This window comes from Mytilus californianus, unplaced genomic scaffold, assembly GCF_021869535.1.
Source record: "Mytilus californianus isolate M0D057914Y unplaced genomic scaffold, xbMytCali1.0.p SCAF_5, whole genome shotgun sequence".
NCBI lineage: Eukaryota > Metazoa > Mollusca > Bivalvia > Mytilida > Mytilidae > Mytilus > Mytilus californianus.
In genome coordinates, this window is record NW_026262701.1 from 37708693 (window position 1) to 37736604 (window position 27912).

Below are 27912 nucleotides of genomic sequence, written 5' to 3' on the forward strand. Positions count from 1 at the left end.
GAATATCCATCCGGCCTGACTAAGTCATCGAGATCAGTTCTCAGAGTCCAATTAAGATTGTCTAAAATTTTGTGAAAATCGATAAAGAGAGCTGAACATCGCTCCCCTTTAACCAGATAGGACTCCCCAGACACCTTTATTTCCAAACGATACTGATTCTGTCCCTTAGAACAACTCTTGTATCTAAAACTTCAACCATCTACGGCGTCCCTACCCTGTATACATAGGATTTAAACCCGTCTCCGGCGTCTCCATCCTGTATACTCAGGACAAGGAAGTATAGACTTAACAATGTCGTCAGTTACAACACAGGTTTACGTTTATTGTTTCTATGACTAGTATCAACAGTATAGTGTATTATTGGAATCATTGAAGTATCATCATATAATCATATAATACTGACCGACTTCATACAAATATGGCTGTATGACGATTTTGAACACAAGATAATAATTGCTAATTTACTATTCTATTGTATCTTATACATACCTAAATAGTTGTTGTGTGTATATACACGAATAGTCGATCCTCTCCTGTATAAATGGAATCGCTATTTACATTTGCTACAACATGAATAATGTTATTGATTGATTTCATAATTTTTTAAAAAATGTGTACATTACATATCTTTCATGTTCTGGCTGAAAACATATTGCGAAATGGAGCATATTGTATTTCTCGTTAAACCTATAAACTGTTTTTTAATACCGAGTACAAAATGAATTTAGTAAGCGACTAAATGAGATATATACTATGTATGCATATCTGAACATTTTTGCATTTCCTTGTATAATTTTCCAGTTCTAGTATCCTTAAAAGGTATTTTTTTTATTTTGGACCTTACTTTTGAACTGATTTTACGACAAAAATAAACAATTAATACGGAACGTGTGTGTGTGTGTTTGTATATTATACATCCCAAAATGTCAAAATGAAATATAACATCAAAAATGCATTATGTTATGTAACTAAATGTCAGCATACATGTAGAAAAAATAAGTACTTCTGTATATCAGCTGGAGAGAGGACGTATATAAGTATTAGAAAACTAGGAATTTTTGAGATATGGGTTTGAATATCCCTTTGGTATCGTTTCTCTTTTATGTAACAACGCTGTTACGTAGATGAATGAAAACTAAATTTCGGTCAACAAATTATAAAGAAAGATACTGTTTACAGGTTGCCAAAAAATTAGTATTAAGTAACAATAAAACTGAGAAATTGTACAATGAATACAATTAGCACTTTAAGATTGACAATGGATTACAATGGAAAAAACGGATTAATATCACTATAAGTATACATGATCACACATGTCCTTGGACAAGAACTGAAATAAATGGACATTGAAAAGATTGTCACCATACGATAAAACATTTACGGATTAAAGCAGTAAATGAACTGCCTTGCGTAAATTACCTTAATCCCTTTAAACAAATTGTAAACTTTCCATTTGTATGTAACAACATTCCAGCAGCGCCTGCATACCGAGTATATATCTCACAGCTGATACGATATTACAGGGCTTGTATTTCCTATCATGTTTTCCTTGATAGAGGATTGCTGCTCACAAGGAAGCTATTAAACCAAGAGTTCCAAGTGGTGAAGTTGAAATCATTCCTTCGTAAATTTTAAGGACGCCATCACGAGTTGGTTGACCGTTATATAATAGCTTTTCTAGAGATGACAAAGGATATGTTCCAATTGTCGTAATAACAATCCCGCCCCCTTTTCCCCGAATGTGACCTACCGATTTAGACTGATCACCGGGTTTGTACTAACATCAGCAACACGACGGTTGCCACATATGTGGAGCAGGATCTGTTTACCCTTCCAGAACACATGAGATCAATCCCAAGTTTTTGGTGGGGTTCGTGTTTCTCAGTCTTTGGATTTCTATGTTATGTTTTATGTACTGTTGTTTGCCTGTTAGCCATGCATGGCATTATCAGTTAATTTTCGGCTGATGAGTTTGAGTGTCCCTTTGGTATCCTTCGACTCTCTTTTAAAGTTGTTCTTTTCATGTATTTTAGAAACATATTGTGAATATAACTATATCATAAATAAAATAAAATTTAAGAAAGTTAGTCAAAACACAACGACTATTAAATTAAACTGTCAGAAAAATATAAGCCTACATTATTGATTCTCTCGGAGATATAAATTTAAAAAGGTAAAAGTCCAATGTCCTATATCAGCAAAACGCAGATTTGAATGATTTTTTTCCTCGGTCACACAGACACAAAAGTGTTTAAAAAAGACATAAGATACAAAGGAGGCAATCAAAAGACATAAGATACAAAGGAGGCAATCAAAAGACATAAGATACAAAGGAGGCAATCAAAAGACATAACATAAAAGGATGCAATCTAAAGGCATAACATACCAAGGAGGCAATCAAAAAACATAATACCAAGGAGGCAATCAAATGGCATAAGATACTAGTACCAAGGAGGCACTCAAAATGCATAAGATACTAAGGACGCAATCTAAAGGCATATGATACCAAAGAGACAATCTAAAGGCATAAGATACCAAGGAGGCAATCAAAATGCATACGATACTAAGGAGGCAATCAAAAGGCATACGATACTAAGGAGACAATCAAAAGACATAAGATACCAAGGAGACAATCAAAAGACATAAGATACCAAGGAGACAATCAAAAGACATAAGATACCAAGGAGACAATCAAAAAACATAATACCAAGGAGGCAATCAAATGGCATAAGATACTAGTACCAAGGAGGCACTCAAAATGCATAAGATACTAAGGACGCAATCTAAAGGCATATGATACCAAAGAGACAATCTAAAGGCATAAGATACCAAGGAGGCAATCAAAATGCATACGATACTAAGGAGGCAATCAAAAGGCATACGATACTAAGGATACAATCAAAAGACATAAGATACCAAGGAGACAATCAAAAGACATAAGATACCAAGGAGACAATCAAAAGACATAAGATACCAAGGAGACAATCAAAAGACATAAGATACCAAGGAGGCAATCAAATGGCATAAGATACTAGTACCAAGGAGGCACTCAAAATGCATAAGATACTAAGGACGCAATCTAAAGGCATATGATACCAAAGAGACAATCTAAAGGCATAAGATACCAAGGAGGCAATCAAAATGCATATGATACTAAGGAGGCAATCAAAAGGCATACGATACTAAGGAGACAATCAAAAGACATAAGATACCAAGGAGACAATCAAAAGACATAAGATACCAAGGAGACAATCAAAAGACATAAGATACCAAGGAGACAATCAAAAAACATAATACCAAGGAGGCAATCAAATGGCATAAGATACTAGTACCAAGGAGGCACTCAAAATGCATAAGATACTAAGGACGCAATCTAAAGGCATATGATACCAAAGAGACAATCTAAAGGCATAATGAACCAAGGAGGCAATCAAAATGCATACGATACTAAGGAGGCAATCAAAAGGCATACGATACTAAGGAGACAATCTAAAGACATAAGATACCAAGGAGACAGTCAAAAGACATAAGATACCAAGGAGACAATCAAAAGACATAAGATACCAAGGAGACAATCAAAAGACATAAGATACCAAGGAGACAATCAAAAGACATAAGATACCAAGGAGACAATCAAAAGGTATAATATACAAAGGAGGCAATCAAAATGCATACGATACCAAGGAGATAATCAAAAGGCATACGATACCAAGGAGACAATCAAAAGGAAGAAGATACCAAAGAGACAATCAAAAGGCATAAGATACCAAGAAGACAATCAAAATACATTATTCGGAGAGATACTGACAAAACCATGGCAAAAGAAAAACGAAAAACAACGAAAAGACAAATAACAGTCTACAAAGCAGTACATAGAAAACTAAAGACCAAGCAACACGGATAGCTTCAAAAACCGGGTGTGATCTCAAGTGACCCGGATTGGTAAGCATATCGTGCACTGCATCTGACATCCACCGACGATAAGTCTAATTTATTGGAGTTACAGTTGAGAAAAAGAGAACGGGATTACAACTTCGAAAATTGCAACGTATCTGTGGTCATCTGTGACGCATACCGGTATTCCATAACGGCCAACCAACCATGATGGCGTCTGTAAATAAAGGCAACAGTAGTATAAAGGTGTTCAAAAGTCATAAATCGATTGAGAGAAAACAAATCCGGGTTACAAACTAAAACCGAGGAAACACAACTATAAGAGGAAAACAAAGAAACAACAGGACCACTGAAGTGCAACAAAAACAAACGCCAACATACATAGAAACGAACTGTTTGATAACAACTGCCATATTTCTGACTTGGTACAGGACATTGTAAGAAAAAATGGTGGGTTGAACATGGTTTTATGGCTAGCCAAACCTTCCGCTTATATGACAATGTTGAAAAGTATCGCTAAAATGATAACACTACGTGACAGAAATGCAGGACAAACACACACAAGAACACTCATCACAGAGAAACGCACAAACAAATAATTTAATAGTCGACACAACATGCAAACCGCAGAACAACAACGTTCATCTTCCATCAACGATAGACACCACAAACAGTGACGCACTTACGTAACCAACATGCAATCGCGAACTTTATACAATTATTTACACAAAACCAGTCCAAACAATTTTCATGACAATGATGGTATTGAAAGGCAATTTTATAATTATTTGGACAACAAACGATAAAACATAACACATTATCAAACCGAAACCATAACAGAAACATCAAAAATAAATACATGAATGTTGGATGTACAAAATACCGAGACACGTCGTATAGCAATGCAAATTCATAACAGTCATATTCGGGAATAGGTCACATTCGGTACTTAGCAGACACACGACATAGATGTTAAACCACAATCTAAGACTTGGAAAAAAAATGTTATTAGTTAGTTTAGACACAGACACATCGTATAGATCAACCAATTCGTGATGGTGTCCATAAAATTTACGGAGTGTCATTTTTAATCTTTCCTTCTTATAACTCTGTTGGAGCAGAGTCTGTGTAAGGAACACACTCCTGTATATGAAGTCAGTATAGTGTGAACATGCACGAGCATAACTATCAATTGAGATATGTAAACACCATACGACGGAGCAGATGGTATGTTACTACTGGGAAATGGGAAATTGATAATTGGGAAGTTGAAATCATCCCGTTTGTCATAGATTTAGTGTGAAGTCGTCCATCTGTGTCAATATTGAGGAAAAGATCAAGGTATGAAGCAGTCCTTCTTGTATCAGTAGTATCCTTAATTTCAAGTTCACTGGGATATATGAGATGCAAGTACTGACTGAAACATGGGGTATTCAGTGATAGGACATCATCAATCTTTCTGAAAGTAAAATTAAAGAATTTTGTAAGGTGCTTTTTCTTTTTGTCATTTAGGAGGTTCTGAATGATTTCTGTTTCATACGAGTACAAAAACAAGTCGGCCAGAAGGGGTGCACAATTTGTACCCATTGGAATACCGACTGTCTGTTGAAATATCAATCCTCAAAACTCAACAAATACATTGTCGATTAAACAGTCCAGAATTTTGATAATATCATCTTCACTGTATTTTGCTATAAAATCAGTGTGGTTCTTCACAAAATAAGAATTATTATAACCCAAAACAAGAAATTTATATCTACGATTCCCATTTTTATAGAAAAAGCTCTGTTTAATGAGATGGCGAAGTCGATCTTTCAATTGAGCAAACTTTCGAAGGGATGACTTCAGCTATACCAATAGAAACACTAGATTCAATAACTTCTAGGGTATTTTCTGAATTCTTAAGTTATAGGGACATAAGTAAGATATCGTTTTCATATTCAGTAATAGTGGAGCATAATCTGCTTATCATTCCGGGGCACACCGGTTTTTAGTTGGGTTTATGTTGCTCACTTTGAGTTTTCTGTGTAATGTTTTGTAGACTGTCGTTTTCCCTTTTTATTCTTTTTGCTATTCTATTGCCCGTTTTTTTTTTTTTCTTTTTGCTATTCTATTGCCCGTTTTTTTTATTCCTTTTTGCTATTCTATTGCCCGTTTTTTTTATTCTTTTTGCTATTCTATTGCCCGTTTTTTTTATTCCTTTTTGCTATTTTATTGCCCGTTTTTTTTATTCGTTTTGCTATTCTATTGCCCGTTTTTCTTCGACTTCTAGTTTTTGATTGTCTCTTTGTGATCTTCTGCCTCTTTTCGTCAATGAGGTTAATATAACAAATGACTTGTATTTCAAATAGGGTGGCGCAACGGGTAACCTTAAAACACAAGAAATTAGCCCCTCGTTGAATGGGATGTTCTATTATTTATTTGTTGATATTAGATAGTATCATACCCTTTAGCATACTAGTTTTGACATTCAACTTTCAAAATAACCTTAGATATGATTAAAATGAGTTGTGGGGTATATCTGAATGACACAGCAACCCACCAACACAAATAACCAACATACATCTAGAGATAAATATACAGTTTTTAACAATAGAAAAGTATCTATATTATAAGATAGTCTGCGGGTCTAAAAATATTAAAAGATTAAACAGAAGCAACCAAAGATTTGAAATCAACACTAAATTCTTCTTCAAAAAACAGTATTAAGATTATTACATGAGACAATAACTGCGACATTTGTGACGGCTAGGCGAGTTGCTTGAGATCACCACCAAACTCTTTTAATCTAAATCAGTAGAGTTACATAAGAAACATAGCAGAATATACAATATAAATTTAGATAATCAAGAATTCTCTAGTTATACTGCGGACATTCGAAACACTTAAGGATTTCTACCCCAGGAAAAGATTACCATAGCTGCATTTGTCAAAACCTTTCGGAACTTTGGGTCCTCACTGCTCTTCAACTCCGTACTGTATTTGGCCTTTTGAACTTTTTTGATTCGAGCCCCACTGAAGAGTCTTTTTAGACGAAATTGTAATCTTGGTAGCTATGAAGAGTTTATTTACCCAAGGGAACTTGCTTTTCATAAATCAAATAATTCTAATATTAACAACAATAAATGTCCTTTTCTAGATTTTGATATTTTAGTTTCACACGGAAAAATCAAAGCAAACATTTGCGTCCCTATTGTAACTTTTTCGGACGGTGATATTCCTTCTTACTGTGTATTTATTTTCGAATTCGTTCGCTATGTCTGTGGATGTAGTGCTATTTTAAATTTCAATGATCGAAATCTATGTATAACTGGTAAATTATAAAGTCATAAATTACTTAAAATTTTCACTTAACTCTTTCGTGGATACAAAAATGTTGTTTTGAAGTTTGACTGTACCTGTAGAATTCGTATAAAAAATAAGATATCACATCTTAATCTTACGGTTATGTCGTGCTATTTTATAAGGCAAGTACATTTTGAATACAATCATTGATCCTTTGAATGAAATATTCATTTATTTTCACATCGTATTATGATCTTTGAATTTAGTTTTTATCGGTACTATCATTGGGCTTCTTTCTTAAAAATTAAAACATAACCACATATGTATTGCTTTGCATTCATATAAAACCAATGATCTTACATCCTGTCGATATAATGTTTTTTTATATTGGCATTGCACAAGGTTATGCTATTCTCGCCCTGTTTATTACGTCGTTTTATTAAATCCCTATGACTTGTACGGGTTGATACTTCAGTCTGGGAGAACATGATATGTTTATTATGTCCATTGGCTTTGAACTACAATGTAGCTTTTAGTAACTTTGTAATATTCTTCATCGTACATTGTGTTTTTTGTCTTTATGTTAGTTTATTTTTTTTTATATTTGGTGTTTCGTGCCGATCTAACGTCAAGCCATTTCAAACTAATTATTTCACCATTATTTCAAGTTTGGGAAAGGGATTGAGTGCTCACAAATACGCTCAACTCCACCACTTTCGGTATGTGCCTGTTCAAAAGTTGGGAGCCTGTTATTTAGTGGTAAGTTGTTGGTTGCTGTCTGTTAAATCTGTTTACCGCATATTGTTTTGTCATACATCAGACCGTTGGTTTTTTTCGTCTGAAATGATACAAACGTAGTAATTTGGGGGCCTTTTATAGCCTGATATATACGGTATTGGTCTGCTCATTTATGAAGGCCGTACATTACCTTTGAATCCACGTGATTTGAAATAATATGGATAGGTGTGTCAATGACATTGGCAATCATACCATATCTAGTTATTTCTTAATAAGAATCAGAACAGGAAAAGCTATTAATTCTACGATAACGGTAAAATAAATAACAAAAAATAAAAGTACAATTAAAACAATACTTAATAATACTTTATCAAAGATGCTCGAACTTACGGAGATTTTTTACAATCTTTACAAATCTATACAATTTATGTAGTATTCGATCAAATAAAGAAACTTGAAATTTTTGCAGAAGCCATAATAATTTCATCTAAGTTAAACTTGTTCAAACGTTGTCCAAATATATGCTTTGCATGAGCACCTCAGGTTTCAAATAAAGAAGTGTTTTTTTTTTTATTGTAGATCAAGTTATAAAAGCATCACAACTATCGTCAAATTTAGATATTAATGGAACTTTGAATGACGAATTTTTGAAACTGATCGCTTGTTTACCTATATTTTATAATCAATGCCTCGATTACCTCAATTTCGACGACAGACTTGAATTCAAAATAGTCAATTGAAAGTTGACAAGTTGTAATGAGTCAATACTGTTCAATCACTTGAGGAAATTAAATTATGCACATTACTTCATTCGAATGACCATTTAAATTACTTTTCATCAGAAACATCTAATTTATGAACCTCCAAAGCTGACTGGGGAAATATGGTCACTTTGGTCTTCTTTCGACCGACAGTAAAACCCTTACAAAAGTGGGGCGACCATTTGGCTTTGCGGTATGTAAAAGTACGCAGTCATGCCTGGTCATAATGGGGACGTTTTAAATTTGCACGTTTAGAATCCTTGCAACAACTCTTTGAGGGGTCCTTAGTTGGCCTATAGCAAGGCAAAATTGCAGATTAATGGGTGACACCTACTAGATGTTTCTCTCTTTTGGTTAAAACTGTGTTGTTTTGTTGTTTTCTCGCTGACCTGTCCATCAACCGATTCATTTTCGAAAACGTTTGTTTGGTTTTATCTGAAACAAAATGATCCCGCGAAATGGAGCCTATGGGTTTACTTTTGCAAAGCGTAATAAAGAAAACCCAAACATCGTGTGACAAATGTAAGACATATGGCATTGCATTAACATAGAACAATAGTAGAAGGTTTAATATTATTAATTACACAGACTTTGCTTTCACCCCATATGGAATTAACTGGCCCTATATATATCGTATTAGGTCACAAGCACACTGTGAAACAAATTGATCTTACCGACTATCTTAGCATGTGGCATTTAGACTAGTATCACATATTGAATATAAGGAACCTTCTTCCATTGGTCTATTAAAAAACAAATGCCATCAATAACCACTTGTTAGCTTTAATGTGTTTTCTGCATTTATTTTCAGTCGTTCATCATCAATTTCTTCATCTGTTGTTTGGGCGAAACGTTTCAGATTTTTCTTCAACGTCATGGTATTTTTACAAAAGTACGTAACACTGCTTCTAACCCAATATATAAAATAAAACACGCCCACTAACCCCAAAATAAATATACAGGGTCTCCACGTGTTTGCTTTTAACCAATGATAGTCCTAGAAATGTTTAGGAGGTAAGATAATGGTGAATATTGTCCAGCGTAGAATTTTATATTGCACGAGCGTGCGAGTATATATTCTATAAGATACCATATTCACCACTATTCATGCAATAACCCTTTTAATCTTTAGTTAAGCTTGAAAAAACTGTTTCAAACATCTTTTCGACACTGATGACGTCGATAATTTGAAGGTAGAAATACGGTATATTTGCAAAAGTGAAAAATCATAGAACAGTGAATTTTCTGTTACGCTTTGTTGGAAATATTACGCTGCTATACAATATAACAACTTACATTTACATAATTATGTATCAAAATGAATACATTATAAATGATATACACTCTTTTTAATCACCCAAACACTCATTTACATATTTTCTTCATACAGTTTCAATGTTGCATAAAATATGACACTAAAATGTAGCTCAAAAATATATTCTACATTGCAATCCAGTGCGGCGGATTATAGGTAGTAGAATTAAATATTTTGTCTAGTTTTGATCCTTTTCTAGGAAAATCTTTAAAATAAATTGTGGTGCCGCCAATGAGCCATGCAGTCCACCAACCATAACTTCCCGTGGTAACTATAGTATGATTACAATGCGATAATATCGCCATGTCGACTTCCGCTGAATTTTTCTTGTTAATGAATGCTATGTTTGATTTGTTAAAATGGTTTTTGCACCATGATATATCGTCTGATGAAAATATGAAAAAAGCATTTGAAAATTGTGATCGGAATTTTGTCATAGCATTATTTATGTAGCTTTCATTTGCTGATGTATATCCATAATCAACAAAGTGTTGATTTTGAACAAAATCACCACGACGAACATGAACAGCGATAAAAGTATATGTGTTCACATTTGTAATGTTCTTTGACATTATTATTTCTTGAAATTGTTTAATAGCTTCTGTTTGCACATTTTCTTTAAATTGGAATTCTCTTCTTATATCAGCACTATTTTCAATAAAGTATTTCCAACTTTGAAGGTAGCCTTTGAGTGTCCAGTTATATTTTGTATCAAGATTAAACACATTTTCCTCAAACACGTTTCCTTTTTTCTCCACGTAACGTTTTAAATTCACTAACGGTTTAACTGAAATAGCAGATATTTTGAAATGTTTCTTTAACTTGCATCCCTCATCTACAATAGGTGTCATGTTATGGTGTTTGGCGATGCCATAAAGTGATGCATATTCAAACAGTAAGTTTCCGAGTCGACCTGAAAATTCTACTGTAACATACTTCTTGAGTGGTCTTGGAATTGCATTTCCCTTGTTAGGTTTGGCAGAATAAACATTAGTTATAATATTTGTTGATACACTGTTAATAACATTTTGCTCGTTGTAGTTGTTTAAAATAACTAGACAAAGTCCAAGCGTCAATACCAACATCAGAATATGCTTTGACCAACTTGCAGCTGGAAAAAATAATATACATAATCAATTTTTCTATTTCAATTTTATTTAGATCTTAATCTTATATCATTTATATACTTGGTACCTGGTACGAAAATTGGCGAACACGTCGATTTTTATGAATTTTGCAAGTTACTAGAGCATTTCAATTAAATCATGCAAGTAACTTTTATACTTTATACTACGCGTCGCCAGTACAACTCAATTTGCGACCATCAAATCGTCAATTGACGGCGGTAACTCTTCAACTACAGTACTGTTATCCCTTAATTCTAGGGTGGTATGAAAAACAATACTTTTAGCAAGGATTTGTATACTAAACAAGTCCTTGATTTTAGCAACAATCATCATCAGGTCAAATAGTTTGCCCATATATATAAGATATATAGATTCTTTCATTCTTATTTGAATATATAGTTTGCTCGACATGATCATATAATATATTGAGAAATTGACTTCTTGTATCAAATGCTGAAAATATAATCTTGATTTCTCCTCAATTTAATATATCTAAAGCGCTCCAGATTTTATCATGAGATAAAACAAGTTTGAAAGTCTGAACAATAGATCGACCCCTACGACGTCACATTATTTTACAGAGCCGCGTTGACAATGAAAACATATAAAACATGTTATACATGTGTTCACATTTTATTGTTTTGTAATGAAATCTTATAAACTGTTGGACGTGCATTCAATTCTATATCAAAAAGTATTCGAACAGTATTCGAACAGTCTTAAGCGAATTCAAAATTAACGGATTAATATTGTAAGTAAATTAATGCTCTAAAATTCTATTAAAATTCTTTCAAACTTGTTTATCATGCCTCAATGTCTAAGCTGTTTAATTTATACAATGTTTTATTTAGTAATTTAATTCATGCAATAATAGACCATATACTATAAAAAGAAACAAGCAATATGCATTCAATTCTAGGTTTAAAAGTCTTTAAGGGGACGACCATTTGATATTCTGGGGGGGGGGGGGGGGGGGGGGGCAGGAGGATTTTTTTTGGATCGGTTATTTATTTCCTGCACTGTTGAAGCAAGATTTTTCATTTTCATTAAAACAAGGGACTGATTATTTATTTTCATAACTATATTAATAATATTTGAAAACATACAATTTTTAAATTCATTTTTTATTGTAAATAATAAATGTACAGTCAAGTCATTAATGTACCATTTAATCAGAATTAATCATCATCCTCTGCGGAAATGAATCTTCTGAATTCCAAACTGCATATACATGTATTGCATACATACACGGTATTAGAGTTGGGCTGAGACTAGCCTCTTTTAAAAGTATTGCCAAATATATTTACGCAGAGCGGAGCGAGGCAAAAAAATTTTGAAGGGTTTTGAAGCCGCTGAAGGCCCAAAGAAACTATAGAACAAATGATGCAAAATCGTGCTTTCTGGGCGTTCCCAGACCTTTTCTTATTCTGAAAACGCAAGTTCTGTTTTAACAATTTTTTGAGAATATTTTGGTCTCAAAGCAAAATGTATAGATTCAGCGTAAGACTTAAGTTTTTATGGACAACATCAAAAGACCAATATGAAGAATAAAGTAAAAATGTAATTCACATAGTTAAGTATGTGGCTGCTGGTTTTTTTTTTTTTTTTTTTTAGTTGTTGTTGTTTCGGCATGCAGAATTTAAATCTTTTATACCTGTAAATTATATGGGGTTTTATTCAAATTAAGTTAAGAGGGGGCTAATTATCAGTGATATAACTATGTCAAGTAATTTTTAATAACACATTTCAATTACAACTTGATGTAGCTCTTAACTGGGATACAATTTAAAGTAGTTAAGTTGTAAAATTAGCTAAAAAGTCTTAAATAAAATAAAACTCATGATCAAGTTGAAAACAAAATTACTAAAACACAAAAGGAATGCAACACTAAGAGAATACAGAAGGGCAATCAATGAACAAAAGACAAATTTAAAGAAACATTGATCCCGAAAAAACAGGTGCTACGTCCAAGGGAGAACAGAACTTGCTTCTTGCAAACACTCGCTGTGAAAACAATTTGATATGAAGACAAGCTTTTGGTTTTAAAATTTCCTACATAAAGGCATTTGCCTCAATGTAGTTACAGCCCTATAATAAAAGTGAGGTAAGTGTTTCTGAGCCAATATACCTCAACTGGCTCAAGTTAAATGAAACCCATTTTCAGACATTTCAGGTATATTTAAATAATATTTATACCTTTATTATTAAAAGATTTGAGAAGTGTTTCCCGAATTTTTTTTTGAAAAAAAGATGAATTTTATGAAGAATCTGGTGCCACCTCATACTTTCGAATAGCATTTATAAAATGGCTTAAAGACCTGCCGAGTTATTCATTTTCAATACATTGTAAGTCAGGTTATTTATTTTCGAACTACCACAGAACAAACCATTTATTTTTGTGATTATCAAGGCTGAGTTATTTATTTTCAAAATCCTCCTGCCCCCCCCCCCCCCCCCCCCCCCCCCCAGAATATCAAATGGTCGTCCCCTAAACAGTCTCAAGCGACTTCAAAAGTAGTTGATTAATATTGTATAAGCAATGTTCTAAAATTTGATATAAATTGTTTCAAACTTATCTATGCCTCAATTTGAACCCAGCTTAAGCTGTTTAAATTCTACAATATTTTATTTTATTAAATGATATGAGCAAATCAGCCCTAATACGGATAAATCAGCATGTGCAATACTGACGACGTTGCCCTGTCGATATAAATCAAGAGTTAATATTGCTTTTCAGACAGGGCCAATACGGAAAAAAGCCGTATTGGCCCATGGGCTAATACGGGACGTTCACTTCCGGTTTCAATTTTCTTACGCCTTACTTAACTTTGGACGTATCGTTATGCATAAAAACATTTGTATTATATTTTTTAACTTAAAATCATAAAATAAAAAGTTTAAATGATGTTCAGTGTATTATAACGTCTTGAAGTCTTGCAACGGAAACATTTCACAGCCTTTTCGAGTATGACTTTCGATTATTGACACCGTTTCATTTCCGATGATCAATCATCAGAATGCAGACGATCAAAGAGTAAGAATAGTTAAACTGTCTGATTTAGTCTTCTCAGCTACTTTATATTTGTTAGATAAAATGAATTGTAATAGCATAATATTAAGTACTTGGACGAGAAATCAGAAATTACATCTGACAATGTTGACAAAAAATCCATGGACGTGAATGCGAAAAGACAAGTTCATATGAAATTTTGTATCTTCTTCACGGTAAGTTTATTAGTTTATTCTAATTAAAAGAATTAAAATCATTTAATAAAAGTGTTATGAACTGGCTGTTTCTGTATTGGTCCTGTTATAGATTCTCGATCAGCTGTATTGGCCCTCGACTCTTCGAGTCTCGGGTCCAATACAGCTAACCTCGAATCTATAACAGGGCCAATACAGAATCAGCCAGTTAATAAAATATTTATTAACCAACTTACTACAATATGTACAGGAATGCCCATGCTTTATAAAAGGAAAATTTCGACAACTGGTCATTATGAACGGAGAAATTGCTACAGCCATGCATTACGAAATCTCAGTCATGCATTACGAAATCACACCCGTGCATTACGAAATCACAGCCATGCATTATAAACAGATGAAACGGGACATCGATTAAATCAAAATGTCTTTTATATCTTCAAATAAGTGACAACTTTTTTCAAATTTTTTTTAACTTAAGGTAGATAGGGTGTTTCCTCCATCTTGGATTTTGAAATACCATAAAACAATCGGTCTAGATCATTAAGAAAATGTGCAAATTTTGAGAGTAGTAGGTAATTCATGTGTAAGAATTTTCATTTCAATATAGAAAATGACATGTTTTATCATATTTATGGTTGTATTTTACAAAAAACAGAAAACTTTTGTTTTATTCAATTTTTTCCAACTTTGCCACATAAGGGGAGGCAACTCAAATGTAAGGGCAGATAATTCAGATAAAGTTATTTTTACAATAGAATGTGTTAGGAATTTACCTATTTTATTATGTAGCAAGAAAACGGGTCCGGTGACCCCACTTTTTCTTTTTCTTATCTGAAAGCATAATATTTGAGCTATCTTCTCATATTTTATCTCAAAATTCTATGGCGTAGTTTTCGTTTTATGGCAGAAAATTGTGTTTTCCATGCATAATCTATACAAAATCTGTCAATTTTGCACAACCTGTAGCGTGAAAATAAGCCTCGTGACCCATTCTTTTTATTATTTTTTTTAAAAAAGCATGATATACACTACATTTTGGCAAATTATTAAAAAATTCTATGGATTGTAATTTAGACACCCCATCTACCTTAATATCATAAAAAAAATTTTTTAAATGATGTTCAGTGTTTTGTAACGACTTGAAACGGAAATATAACACAGCCTTTTTCGAGTACGACTTTCGATTATTATGACGGTTTCATTTCCGTTGATCAATTATCATTACGCAGACTACTCAGAGTAAGAATAGTTAAACTGTCTGATTTATTCGTCCCAGCTACTTTATATTTGCTAGATGAAATGAATTGTAATAGCATGAAATAAAGTACTTGGATGAGAAATCAGAAATTACATCTGACAATGTTGACCAAAAATCCATCGTGAATGCCGAAAGACAAGTTCAGCTATGAATTCCTGTATCTTCTTCACGGTAAGATTCTTACTCTTTGTTTAATCGAAGAATTAAAACCATTTACGGTAATAAAAGTGTTATGAACTGTCTTTTTTGTATTGGTCCTGTTATAGACTCGTGGTTAGCTGTATTTGGATCCGAGACTCGAAGACTGTTCTTGAATGAAGTTGCCTTAGTTGGTTAATAAAAGTATCAATATATGGACTTTTTCATATTGGCCCTGTAACATGCCCTTGGTATAAATAATGGCCTCGGACAGTTGTAATGGCCCTCGGCGCTGCCTCGGGGCCATTACAACCATACTGGGCCATTATTAATACCTCGGGCATGTTACAGGGCCAACATGAAAAAGTCCATACATTAATACTATAAGAATAGTCTAAATCATGCAGTATTAGATCATATACTAAACAAAAGAAACAAGCAGCATGGCTTTTTTTAACAGTGTCCTAAAAATAATGGCATACAAATACCGGTATATTAATATAACTTTGAAGCATGTTCTGTCAAATTGCGAAATCTAGGTTGAATACTGTAGATAAAGGGAAATCGAAACTTTTATATCGCGGTATTATTCCATTGTTATTCTGTATCAATTCAAAACAGTAAAGAAAGAAGACTCCTTGTGTTACCCCTCAATTTATATTTTCAGAATTTGAACCTTTTATTACCATACTTTTGGTTCTTCCTGATTGTAAATTTTCGAGTATTTCAATAAAGTACCAGATATACCTGTCTGTTGTAATTTGAAAAGAATAAAAGTTTGTCAAGGTCTACTAGAATTGCAGAAAAAGACAGATAGAATTATGCAAAAGGAACATGATATTTGAAAAACCTCTATAGATATAATAAAAGATTATAAGAAAATGTGGTATTATTGCCAATAAGACAACTATCCAGAAGAGAGCAAATGACAAATGTAAACAACTATAGGTCACCCTACAACTTTCAACTCTAAATCCCAAACAAGAAAACCAACGGTCTGATTTATGTACAAAACAATTAAAGAAAAACAAATATGATATACAGTAACCGACGTCAATCACTGAATAACTAGCTCCTGACTTTAACAGGCACACACTAAATGTGGAGTTGTAATTTGGGACAGTGGTGTAGCAACACAACATAAGAACAAACTGTAAAAATTAGTTGCAAACGGCTCGACTCATCAAAATATCAAATAAAATCTGAAATCGGGGACTGTTCCCATAACTAATAGAGATATGATATCAAAACAGTTATATACAAATCAATAAAACTATCATATATTATTGTGCCAACAAATAATCAAACAATATCAGACTTCCATCACCAAATATATATTTTCACTAAATCATGCAAAATACAAATCAAGGTTCTTTTAAGTGGCCCAAAAGTATTGAATGAATTTTCCTGTAAATTAAAAAAGAAAATAAAACTGCATCGGCTTTTTAAATATTCTTACGGGTCATTGAATTTTTAATAGTGTTATATTCACATATAGATTATTTCATTGGTTCAAGTAGATTAATTGAGATAGTAAAACTATCCAATTGTAAAGTCCGAGCCTCGAGGACTTTAAAATTCAATAATTTAACTTTCTTGATTGGATAAATCCGATAATTCACGAGTAATTAAGTAAGTATCTGTTTCTTTATTGATTATCAAATAAATTCTCATTATCGATAAACGGAAATTCCCTTTTCTCAAAGAACTGCTAGCATATTTCGATTTATCCAAAGGTAGTGAGTGACCTTTTAACTTAGCCAATTATCTACTGAAATCATTGACAACCACACGTTGCTTTTTTTTTTAAACAATGGGTTAATTTGCCAATTTTTTTTTTAAACTGTTTATCATGTTTTGTGAATGTATTATATATATTGTTTAACATTGTCGTTTTTGTAGATAGGCTATGTTTTAAATATATAGTTAATAAATATACCTTTAAACTAAAGACAAAAAAAAAGGAATATATGTGTAATCAAAATCGAGGTTCTCTATTTAAATAGACATAGTAGTATTATATTAGAACTTTGGGTAGCATGACGCTACCTGTCTTTTAAAAATATCAAACTAAGTGTGTAATATTTTTCATGTTTTTGATTCAAAATCTAAATGACACAAATAACTAGAGATCTTTAGACTAGTCCACTTTATCTAGAAGTCTTTAAACCAAAAACATTTTTTCCAGCTTAAATTTGCACTGCATGTGAATTCGATCGAAAATGTAGATAAACTTTTTGATCGTCTGACAGGACTTTCTCGCTTAATATTAAACGAACATTGCAATACAACTTTTTTACGAGTTGTCTTTAAAAATAATCACGTTTTCATGTCTTTCAGCAGACTGTTACTATTCTATGATCGGCGTGTCAGTCTGGTACACACATCTTCATTTTCATAGTACACAAATTCGTCTCGTCCTGGACACAGTCGAAAGAATGATTACCGTTGGCAGTGAACGCAATACAAATAATGTGGACCATCCAACAGATATCTTGAAATATTCAGCTTTTTAAAAGTCTTTTTTAAAATGAAGAAAAAGTTGTATTATATAAGGGTTACCTTTGAGTTTCATGCAAAGTCTTTTTACACCTGTAAATATAAAAAGAGTTAACATATAATCTTTTAGTTCAAAACAATTTTACAACATTTCATACAGGAGGTACAAATTTTGTTACCCTCATTTGACTGAATCGGGATGGGGTGGTTTATATATTGTATGAACATGAACATGAGGTCACGCTAGCTCTGAATTACTAAAAGGATTTTAAATGAAAAGGTTGTGATATTTAGTTCGTCTGGGATAGAAAAAATTAAAACAACACGTTATTAATTTCATGCGTCCGAAGTGCTTTTCTGGATTTACCATCATCAGGAACGCTCACAGCTGAATATTTGAAAGCCAAGGATGTATAAGAAACCGAAACAGTTAAAAAGCTATAAAGCCAAAAAGGACCTTAAATTTTCCAAATCCATCTAAGGTCAACTTTGCCTGAGGGAGTTGAAACCTTAGTTTCTTTATAAAATGTGCACCATACAGAGTTCCCATGGCATCAACATCCGCGTTTAAGTCAAAAGCAACAGGATCAATGGAAATCATCATAACGGTATATATGTTACAGTGAATTTGTATAATCAGGGATTATGTAGAGTCCCTAAAATTTTCAGGGATTATGTAGAATCACTGGTTAGTTTAGGGATTATATATAATCACTGAAATTTTCAGGGATTATGTAAAATCACTAGAAAAAACGTCAGGGATTATGCATAATAACTGAAATGAAGAAACAGTTTTGTGTATAAAGAAAATGAATGAAAGTTAAAAAAATTAATTCTATCAAATCAAATTCAGCATGTTAAAACTTCATAATAAACATGACAATACATGTATTTATTAAAATGTTTGGCACAATTTATTAAAATGTTAATCACAATATATAAAAATGTTAACCTTATTAATATATATAATTAAAGTGTTAGTCATAATATTTTAAGATGTTACACAAAATAAAAATATTAAGCACTAGATATTAAAATGATAACCTCAATATATATCATAATGTTACACAATGTATTAAGATGGCAAGTACAATATATTAAAACAATCATTAAACAAATTTGGATGGCATCCACTATTGCACATTTGACCTGCTTTTCTACAGGCACTTCTAATTGATTTGCATCTTTTTTTACCACATTATCCACATTTAAAAAAACCTTGTCCTTCACATATCGAATCAGATTTTATGGAACTAGTAAGAGAAATAAAGTTTTCAATACAAACATTTGAAGGTACCCCAAAAAAAAGGAAACAGCAGCCTCGAACTGATTTTTGGTGTAAGATCCGAGCAGAATTTTATTGTATTAGTTCTCTCAGTTTGAATTTCATGTTCATTTATCCCCTCTTTGCACAACGCCTCCCATCCCAACGAATCAATCACTGATTTGTTATAAAAAAAAATAGTATACTAATGAGACGCAAATAGTATAAATGTGCATATTATAAATGGTACTTTTGTTTTTGTATATCTAGTTTTTACAGCTATTTCTTTACACAAAATATTTTTTCTTCAGATATTTAAGATTATGTTTTTTTAGATCCATGCCCAATAACCTCCACCCTCTCCTATAGTAATGAAAAATGCTGTAAAGAGTGTAAAATGTCAGAAATATAAAGGATAGTAGCCATGGTAGCAGCATAAAACAATTCAGATATTTATTTGTCAGCAGATAATAATATTTTGTCTTCTTTACTCAGAGTTCAGTATTTTTGTGATTTTACTTTTAACTAGGTTCTTTTGTCATCAAAATAAAAAAAAACACTGTATTTGTTCCTTGTCCATATCTTGTATTTTGTTTTTTCCTCTGCCATTATTATTTGCTTGTGAAATAATGTGGTTAAATAGTTGAATAAAACTGTTCACTTAATTTGATTTTTGTTATTATTGATAATCCCTGAAATCGTATTAGGGAATTTGTAAAATAATTAGTAAAATGTTCAGTGATTATGTAAAATCACTGGTCAATATCAGGGATTATATATAATCACTAATGTGTTTAGTGATTCTACATATTCCCTGAAAAATCAGGGATTCTACATAATCACTGATTATACAAATTTGTATAATCAGGGATTATGTAGAGTCCCTAAAATTTTCAGGGATTATGTAGAATCACTGGTTAGTTTAGGGATTATATATAATCACTGAAATTTTCCGGGATTATGTAAAATCACTAGAAAAAACGTCAGGGATTATGCATAATAACTGAAATGAAGAAACAGTTTTGTGTATAAAGAAAATGAATGAAAGTTAAAAAAATTAATTCTATCAAATCAAATTCAGCATGTTAAAACTTCATAATAAACATGACAATACATGTATTTATTAAAATGTTTGGCACAATTTATTAAAATGTTAAGCACAATATATAAAAATGTTAACCTTATTAATATATATAATTAAAGTGTTAGTCATAATATTTTAAGATGTTACACAAAATAAAAATATTAAGCACTAGATATTAAAATGATAACCTCAATATATATCATAATGTTACAAAATGTATTAAGATGGCAAGTACAATATATTAAAACAATCATTAAACAAATTTGGATGGCATCCACTATTGCACATTTGACCTGCTTTTCTACAGGCACTTCTAATTGATTTGCATCTTTTTTTACCACATTATCCACATTTAAAAAAACCTTGTCCTTCACATATCGAATCAGATTTTATGGAACTAGTAAGAGAAATAAAGTTTTCAATACAAACATTTGAAGGTCACTGGTCAATATCAGGGATTATATATAATCACTAATGTGTTTAGTGATTCTACATATTCCCTGAAAAATCAGGGATTCTACATAATCACTGATTATACAAATTCACTGTAACATATATACTCCATGCACAGGTGCAGTTGAATGTTGCAACATAATGGAAAACTAAAAACGGATAAAACTGGCAAGTGTAGTTGTCAACCGACCCTAATTGTCGATTTCGTTTTATAAGTCAAGACATTGAGTAGACATGACAGTATATGTACTTTACATTATTTAAAGTTCAAGTATGAATTCCGAGTGTAGTTCTCAGACAATAAAAGTACAAATAATTAGTAAATAGAATAAAATTCGTTGGTGTTATTTGTAACTCAAATCGCTGTCAAAGTGTATTATCTTTTTTCATGCTTCACTTAGAGGTCAAGTTTCAAAAGAATTAATGCTTATAAGAAAACATCGAGGTAGTGTAACAATTTCAAGTCATATCAAGTTTTCTATAACCTTAATTTCACGCCTTGGATAGTTTTCATCCGAATTCATTTTTCATGAAACCTACATTAATAAAACATGGTAGACAAAAGTAAGTCAGAAAAAAAATCATGATACATATAGAATTTGGTCATATTTACAAGAGGATGATAAGTTTCGATCGACTGAATAATTTGAAATATTAAAAAATTCCCATAAACTGTATATTATATGATCTTATATGTGCAGATTACGGATAAAAATTCAAGTATTATGATACTGCTTCGTTGTCTGATATTCTGTAAATATGCTTTTACGGTAGATTAAGGTAGATTAACTGTATACCGCCATCTTGGAAGTAAAATAGCAGTTAACAATCGGTCCAGTTCTTTCCTTAAATCTGCAAGTTTTGAGATAGATTGGCAATTGATATGCAAGACTTTATTTAAATAAAGAAAAACAAGTGATTTATTACATTATTTAGTTTGTTTTAACAAATACCAAATATTTGTTTTCACTTGATTGAATTTTTCAACTTAGAAAAGTAAGGGGAGATAACTATTAGATTAAAATTTTTAAAAAGGAATGTTGACGAAATTTTCATTTTTTACTTGTAGCAAGAAAACAAGTTCGGTGAAACCATGTTTTCGATTTATATTCTTAAAAGCATATTTTAAAAACTTGAAAAATAGCACAGTGACCCATACTTTTAATTATATTTTTGAAAAAAGCAATTAATGTAAAATCTATATTTTGGCAATTTATAAAAAAGATTCCGTGTCAGGAAATATATATACTAACTGGGACTATTATACTAACACACGTATTGTTATTATTAGGGCTAATTATGATCTTTTAACCTTCCACACGTTGTTTTCTTAGCGGTCAAGTAAAGCGCCGACATTTCGACCATATTTGTTTTCTAATGAAATAGGAAATTCATTCTTTTTATACATTTATATTGTTATTGAATTCATATATATATATTGAATTCATAATGCATATAATTATATTGAATTCATATATTTGGGAGCAAACGTACGATTTTTATTATTTTTTAAGGGGGAATTGGGGAATAGAATGGCACATCCTGCATTTTTTTTAAAATTTATTTACTCCCCCCCCCCCCTTTTCTGTTTTCCCCAAATACAAATCAAATGTGAGCCTGCTAACCTCTGAAATTTTTTTCATACATGCAAAGTTGCATTTTAAACGGTCTCAAATATGTACGATATTCATCTTTTACTTGATATGGTTCTTTTTTATAAAATTATTAGACTCTTCAATTTCTCGAGAGAAAAACTCTCGGCTAAAGGGAAGTAAAAAAAAAGTTTGTTTATACTGTAACTTACATTAACTGGTATATGACCATTTAAGTTTCTAATCTGTTTAATTTTGCTACCTCTTCTAAATGTAAAATGTACTACTTCTTTCTTGAAACGTCGTACAAGTCAGATACAAAACAAAGGTAACAAAAAAACAGACCGGAAACAAACTGCCGTATAGTTTTTCTACACTTGTAGTCAGGTCAGTCACCTGACTACTCGTGCAGAAAAACTATCCGATAACGGTTGTTACCGGCCTGTTTCTTTGTTCCCTTTGTATTGTATCTAATACGAAATAACACTTTACTTTTGATACAGTAATCAGTGTACAATAACGGTACAATAATGAGGGAATTAAAGGGGCACTAGCTATCAAATTCATGTTCACGGATTTGATCCAAATTCTCATATTTGATTTATAACAATGTAAAACATTTATCCAAATTATAAAAAGTCTAAAATAAACAATATTCCGTACATGGGCTTCGTTTCGTGTGTATTTTAGTTTAGACGCCATCTAATTAACTGTCGAGTTGACCCCCGAAGACCTCCGATTGCCATATAAGCGATATAAACATTAAAAAAAAGATATAATAGATAGCAGACTCGTGCATTTGGATTTTTCTATGTCTGTTTAATTTCATATTATAGATTAAAAATATACTATTTCACATTCATTAATGATTTAACAAAAAAAAATCGTATTTTATATTTTTTATATACAGCTTATTCAGTTTCATATAATATAGCTAATCGATAAATTATAAAATGCACAGGTTAAAAAAAACTATATGAACTAAGTTATAAATACATGCCAGTCATTGTCTTTCCTTCAGTTTTGTAACTTCTGATGTAACGACAATTTTAGGGACTGTTTCTTAACCTGTACATCAATATGTAGATATGGTAAATTGACGATACTAATCTTTACATCTATACTTTCTCTTACAACAGGTATCCAATTATCTCAGACATGAAGAAGTAACTTCATTCTGTCAGCATTGTTCAAGCTACAAACATTAAATATGACTTTACAATTTGCAAACACTCTTTGGCAATTAAACCTTAACTTTTTTATGTCAGCATTCTGCCAAAAATTAAGTCTATTACCTTCAACTGAATTGACATAGTATATACGGAAAAGTTAAACACATGTATCTATGCAAAGACACAAGTTTTTATGAAATTAAGATATGAAAAAGATTTCATTTAAAATTTATTTTTTCAAAACAACTAATCTGTAACGTTTTCTGCGAATTGTACCCACAGGGTGAAAGATGACTACTGTGCATATTAATGCACCACATCGTTTATATGTGATGGGCAAGATATTCAGTATTTATAAGCTTGAAATTCAAACTTTCTCAGTAACATATAAGATCTTTATAGAGTTTTATCTTCATAAATATAAATAAACAAATGGGGAATGGTTAAAAGTGCACACATTTTTGCTACTAAAGTCAGCACATTCTATTCACTAAAATTCAAGACCAGAGCTAATCTTATCTCGTAAATTATTGGTGCATGGAGACTGCAATGACAGTCTAGTGAAATAGGACAACAGTATATGCTTACCCTGAATATGCATGCGGCCTGACTGCGTCATCGACATCAGTTCTTGGAAACCGGAATCCAATTTAGTTTATCGAAAATCTAGGAAAATTAGATAAACAGAACTGATTACCTCTCCCCTTTAAATGATAGAAATCCCCAGATACCTCTATTTCCAAACGTTACCGATTCTTAGAATTACGCTAGGATTTGAAACTTCAACCGTCTCCGGCGTCCCCATCCTCTATACGCAGAATTTTAACCGTCTCCGACGTCTCCATCCTGTATACAAAGGATTTCAACAGTATGCGGCGTCTCCACCCTGTATACACAGGATTTCAACCGTCTGCGGCGTCCACCCTGTATACACAGGATTTCAACCGTCTGCGGCGTCTCCACCCTGTATACATAGGATTTCAACCGTATCCGGCGTCACCACCCTGTATACCGTCTGTGGCGTCTCCCTCTGTATACACAGGATTTCAATCGTCTGTGGCGTCTCCACCCTGTATACACAGGATTTCAACCGTCTGCGACGTCTCCACCTGTATACACAGGATTTCGTCTGTGGTGTCTCCACCTTGTATACACGGAATGTCAATCGTCTGTGGCGTCTCCACCCTGTATACACAGGATTTCAACCGTCTGCGACGTCTCCACCTGTATACACAGGATTTCGTCTGTGGTGTCTCCACCCTGTATACACGGGATTTCAATCGTCTGTGGTGTCTCCACCCTGTATACACAGGATTTCGTCTGTGGTGTCTCCACCCTGTATACACAGGATTTCGTCTCAGGTGTCTCCACCCTGTATACACGGGATTTCAATCGTCTGTGGTGTCTCCACCCTGTATACACAGGATTTCAACCGTCTGCGACGTCTCCACCTGTATACACAGGATTTCGTTTGTGGTGTCTCCACCCTGTATACACGGGATTTCAATCGTCTGTGGTGTCTCCACCCTGTATACACAGGATTTCGTCTGTGGTGTCTCCACCCTGTATACACGGGATTTCAATCGTCTGTGGCGTCTCCATCCTATTTACACAGGACAAGGAAGTATAGTTTTAAAAATGTCGTCAATTACAACACTGGTTTACGTTTGTTGTTTCTATAACAATGTCGTCAATTACTTAGTACAACACAGGTTTCCGTTCCATGTCTCATATCAACAGTAAAGTGTATCGATGGAATCCTATATATTGACCGACTTTAAACAATGGCTGCATTTCGATTTTGAACACACGATGAGAATTGCTATTTACTATTCTATTGTATATTATACATACCTTAACAGCTATTGCGTGTATATAAACGAATAGTCGATCATCTCCTGTATAAATGGAATCGCTAGTTACATTTGCTACAACATGAATAATGTATTTATTGATTCCACAATTTTTTTAAAGTATGTTTATTAAAACCCCATGTTCTGGATGCAAACATAGTGCGAAATGGAGCATATCGTAGATCTCGTTAAACCTTTAAACTGTTTTTTAATACCGGGTACATAATGAATTTAGTTTGAGATTGAATGAGATATAAATACTAGTTATGCATATCTGATAAATTTTGTATTTCCTTGCATAATTTTTCAGTGCTTGTATCCATATAGTTATTTTTTTTTATTTTAGTCCTTACTTTTGAACAGATTTCATAGGTCAACGTACGACTATCGTTATTAACTTCTATGTCATTTTAGTTTCTGGTGGAGTGTTGTCTCATTAGCAATTATACCACAACTTCTTATTTTTATATTCATACAACAAAATACAACAAATAAAAATTCAATACGGAACGTGTGTGTGTGCGTATTTATACATCCCAAAATGTCAATATGTAATACAGGTATAACACCCAACAATTTATATATTATATGACCAAATACCACCGTTAAAAACATGTAGAATAAGATATGCACTTCTTTAAGTCATCTGGGGGAGATAACGTACATGTATAAGAAAACTATGAAGCACACAGTACAACATTATCAATGCACATTTGACAGATCCATCCGGTTTTTCGGTAGGGTTCATTTTGCTCAGTTTTTGGTTTTCTATGTTGTGTTTTGTGTACTATTGTTTGCCGTTTTTGGTGCGGAGGGGGTTGGGTTACTAAGAGGAAAAAGTTTGTCCTGTATTTTTATTTTTCACTCTATTCGGTCCTGCCTTTTTTGTATTAGTTTATCCTGACTTTTTTTACATAAATTGTCATCCTGCCTTTTTTTGGGCCAGATTGCTCGTCCTGCCTTTTTTTCAAATTTCATCCTACCCCCATCGAAATGAAATGGTAGCTCTCTAAAGGCTACACGATTTTTATTTAATATTGATTGATACTGGAGACAATGTAATATTCAACAAAGATGAAAATGTTGTTTCATTTCAAGGTTACATTTTTTCGTTTGTTTTATTTTGCCATGGCGTTGTCAGTTTGTTTTATTTTGCCATGGCATTGTCAGATTGTTTTATTTTGCCATGGCATTGTCAGTTTGTTTTATTTTGCCATGGCGTTGTCAGTTTGTTTTATTTTGCCATGGCATTGTCAGTTTGTTTCATTTTGCCATGGTATTGTCAGTTTGTTTTATTTTGCCATGGCATTGTCAGTTTGTTTTCGACTTATGAAATGAATTAACCTTCGGTATCTTTCGGCTCTCTTTTATGTACATGTACCAAGTTGAACGCTGTTACGGGGATGAATGAGATCGAATGCAACAGGATTTTTTGCGGAAACTGGCGAAGATGCTAAAACACAGATATGAACGACGACTGATTACCTGGCTATAGAACACAAGACCACTGGCGGAACTAACACAGTCTGGTAGACCAATTACAAACACTGACCTTCAGTATAGAATTTTATTTTCACTTCCAAATAACGGGTTATGTCAGTTCGGAAGGCAGACTCCGACTGAAAACTAAACTTCAGTCAACAAATTATAAAGAAAGATAATATTTACATGCTGCCAAAAGCCAAGAACAAATTATAAAGATTATGTAACAATAAAACTGAGAACGTTTACAAAGAATACAATTAGCACTTTAAAATGATTGAAAAACGGATAAATGTCACTGTAATTATACATGTACATGATCATACATGTTCCTGTACAAGAACTGATAAAATTGGGTATTGAAAACATTGTCACTATACAATAAAACATTTACGGGTTAAAGCAAGACTTAAAATGAACTGACTTGCGTAAATTTCTAAAATCCATATGAAGTTGTTCTTTTAACGTATTTTAGAAACATAGAGTGAACATTAAATCATAAATAAAATGAAATTTGAGAAAGTTATTCAAGCACAACGACATTTGAATTCTAAATTAAACTTTCGTAAAACATTAAGCATAAATTATAGCTTCTCTTAGAAATAAAAAGATAATAGTCCAATGTCCGATATCAGCAAAACACAGATTCAAATGATTTTTTTCCTCGGTCACACAGACACAAAAGTATTTTAAAAAAGGCATAAGATACCAAGGAGACAATCAAAAGGCATTAGTCGAAGAGGAACCGACAAAACCATGACAAAAGAAAAACGAACAAGAATGTGTCCAT

The 27912-nt window shown here is 32.6% G+C and overlaps 2 protein-coding genes across 4 annotated transcripts; one reads left to right on the top strand and one right to left on the bottom strand.

Moving 5' to 3' along the window:
• Nucleotides 1–10005: 10005 nt before the first annotated feature.
• Nucleotides 10006–25816, bottom strand: LOC127701849 (galactoside 2-alpha-L-fucosyltransferase SEC1-like). Of its 3 annotated transcripts, none has more exons than XM_052205825.1 (4): nt 25642–25816; nt 23616–23810; nt 18286–18315; nt 10006–11104 (listed from the first exon to the last, which is right to left on the bottom strand). In XM_052205825.1, exons 2-4 carry the CDS (start codon nt 23620–23622, stop codon nt 10119–10121), a joined length of 1023 nt encoding a protein of 340 aa, XP_052061785.1. In that variant the 5' UTR covers nt 23623–23810; nt 25642–25816; the 3' UTR covers nt 10006–10118. The 3 variants fall into 3 exon arrangements, with proteins under 3 accessions (XP_052061785.1, XP_052061787.1, XP_052061786.1); XM_052205827.1 differs by having other exon boundaries at nt 23612–23810; XM_052205826.1 differs by lacking the exon at nt 25642–25816 and adding an exon at nt 24376–24523.
• Nucleotides 24498–25629, top strand: LOC127701851 (uncharacterized). Its single transcript, XM_052205829.1, has 2 exons — nt 24498–25112; nt 25149–25629. Exons 1-2 carry the CDS (start codon nt 24498–24500, stop codon nt 25467–25469), a joined length of 936 nt encoding a protein of 311 aa, XP_052061789.1. The 3' UTR covers nt 25470–25629.
• Nucleotides 25817–27912: the final 2096 nt, after the last annotated feature.

What these genes read in the sequence shown, in the direction of transcription:
- LOC127701851 (XM_052205829.1), top strand. Translation starts at nt 24,498, where the DNA reads ATGATAGAAATCCCCAGATACCTCTATTTCCAAACGTTACCGATTCTT. An exon ending in TACACAGGATTTCGTCTGTG is followed by an intron (nt 25,113 to 25,148) that starts GTGTCTCCACCC and finishes ATTTCGTCTCAG; the next exon opens with GTGTCTCCACCCTGTATACA.
- LOC127701849 (XM_052205825.1), bottom strand. An exon ending in ACTTTGCATGAAACTCAAAG is followed by an intron (nt 11,105 to 18,285) that starts GTAACCCTTATA and finishes TATTTTTTCCAG; the next exon opens with CTGCAAGTTGGTCAAAGCAT.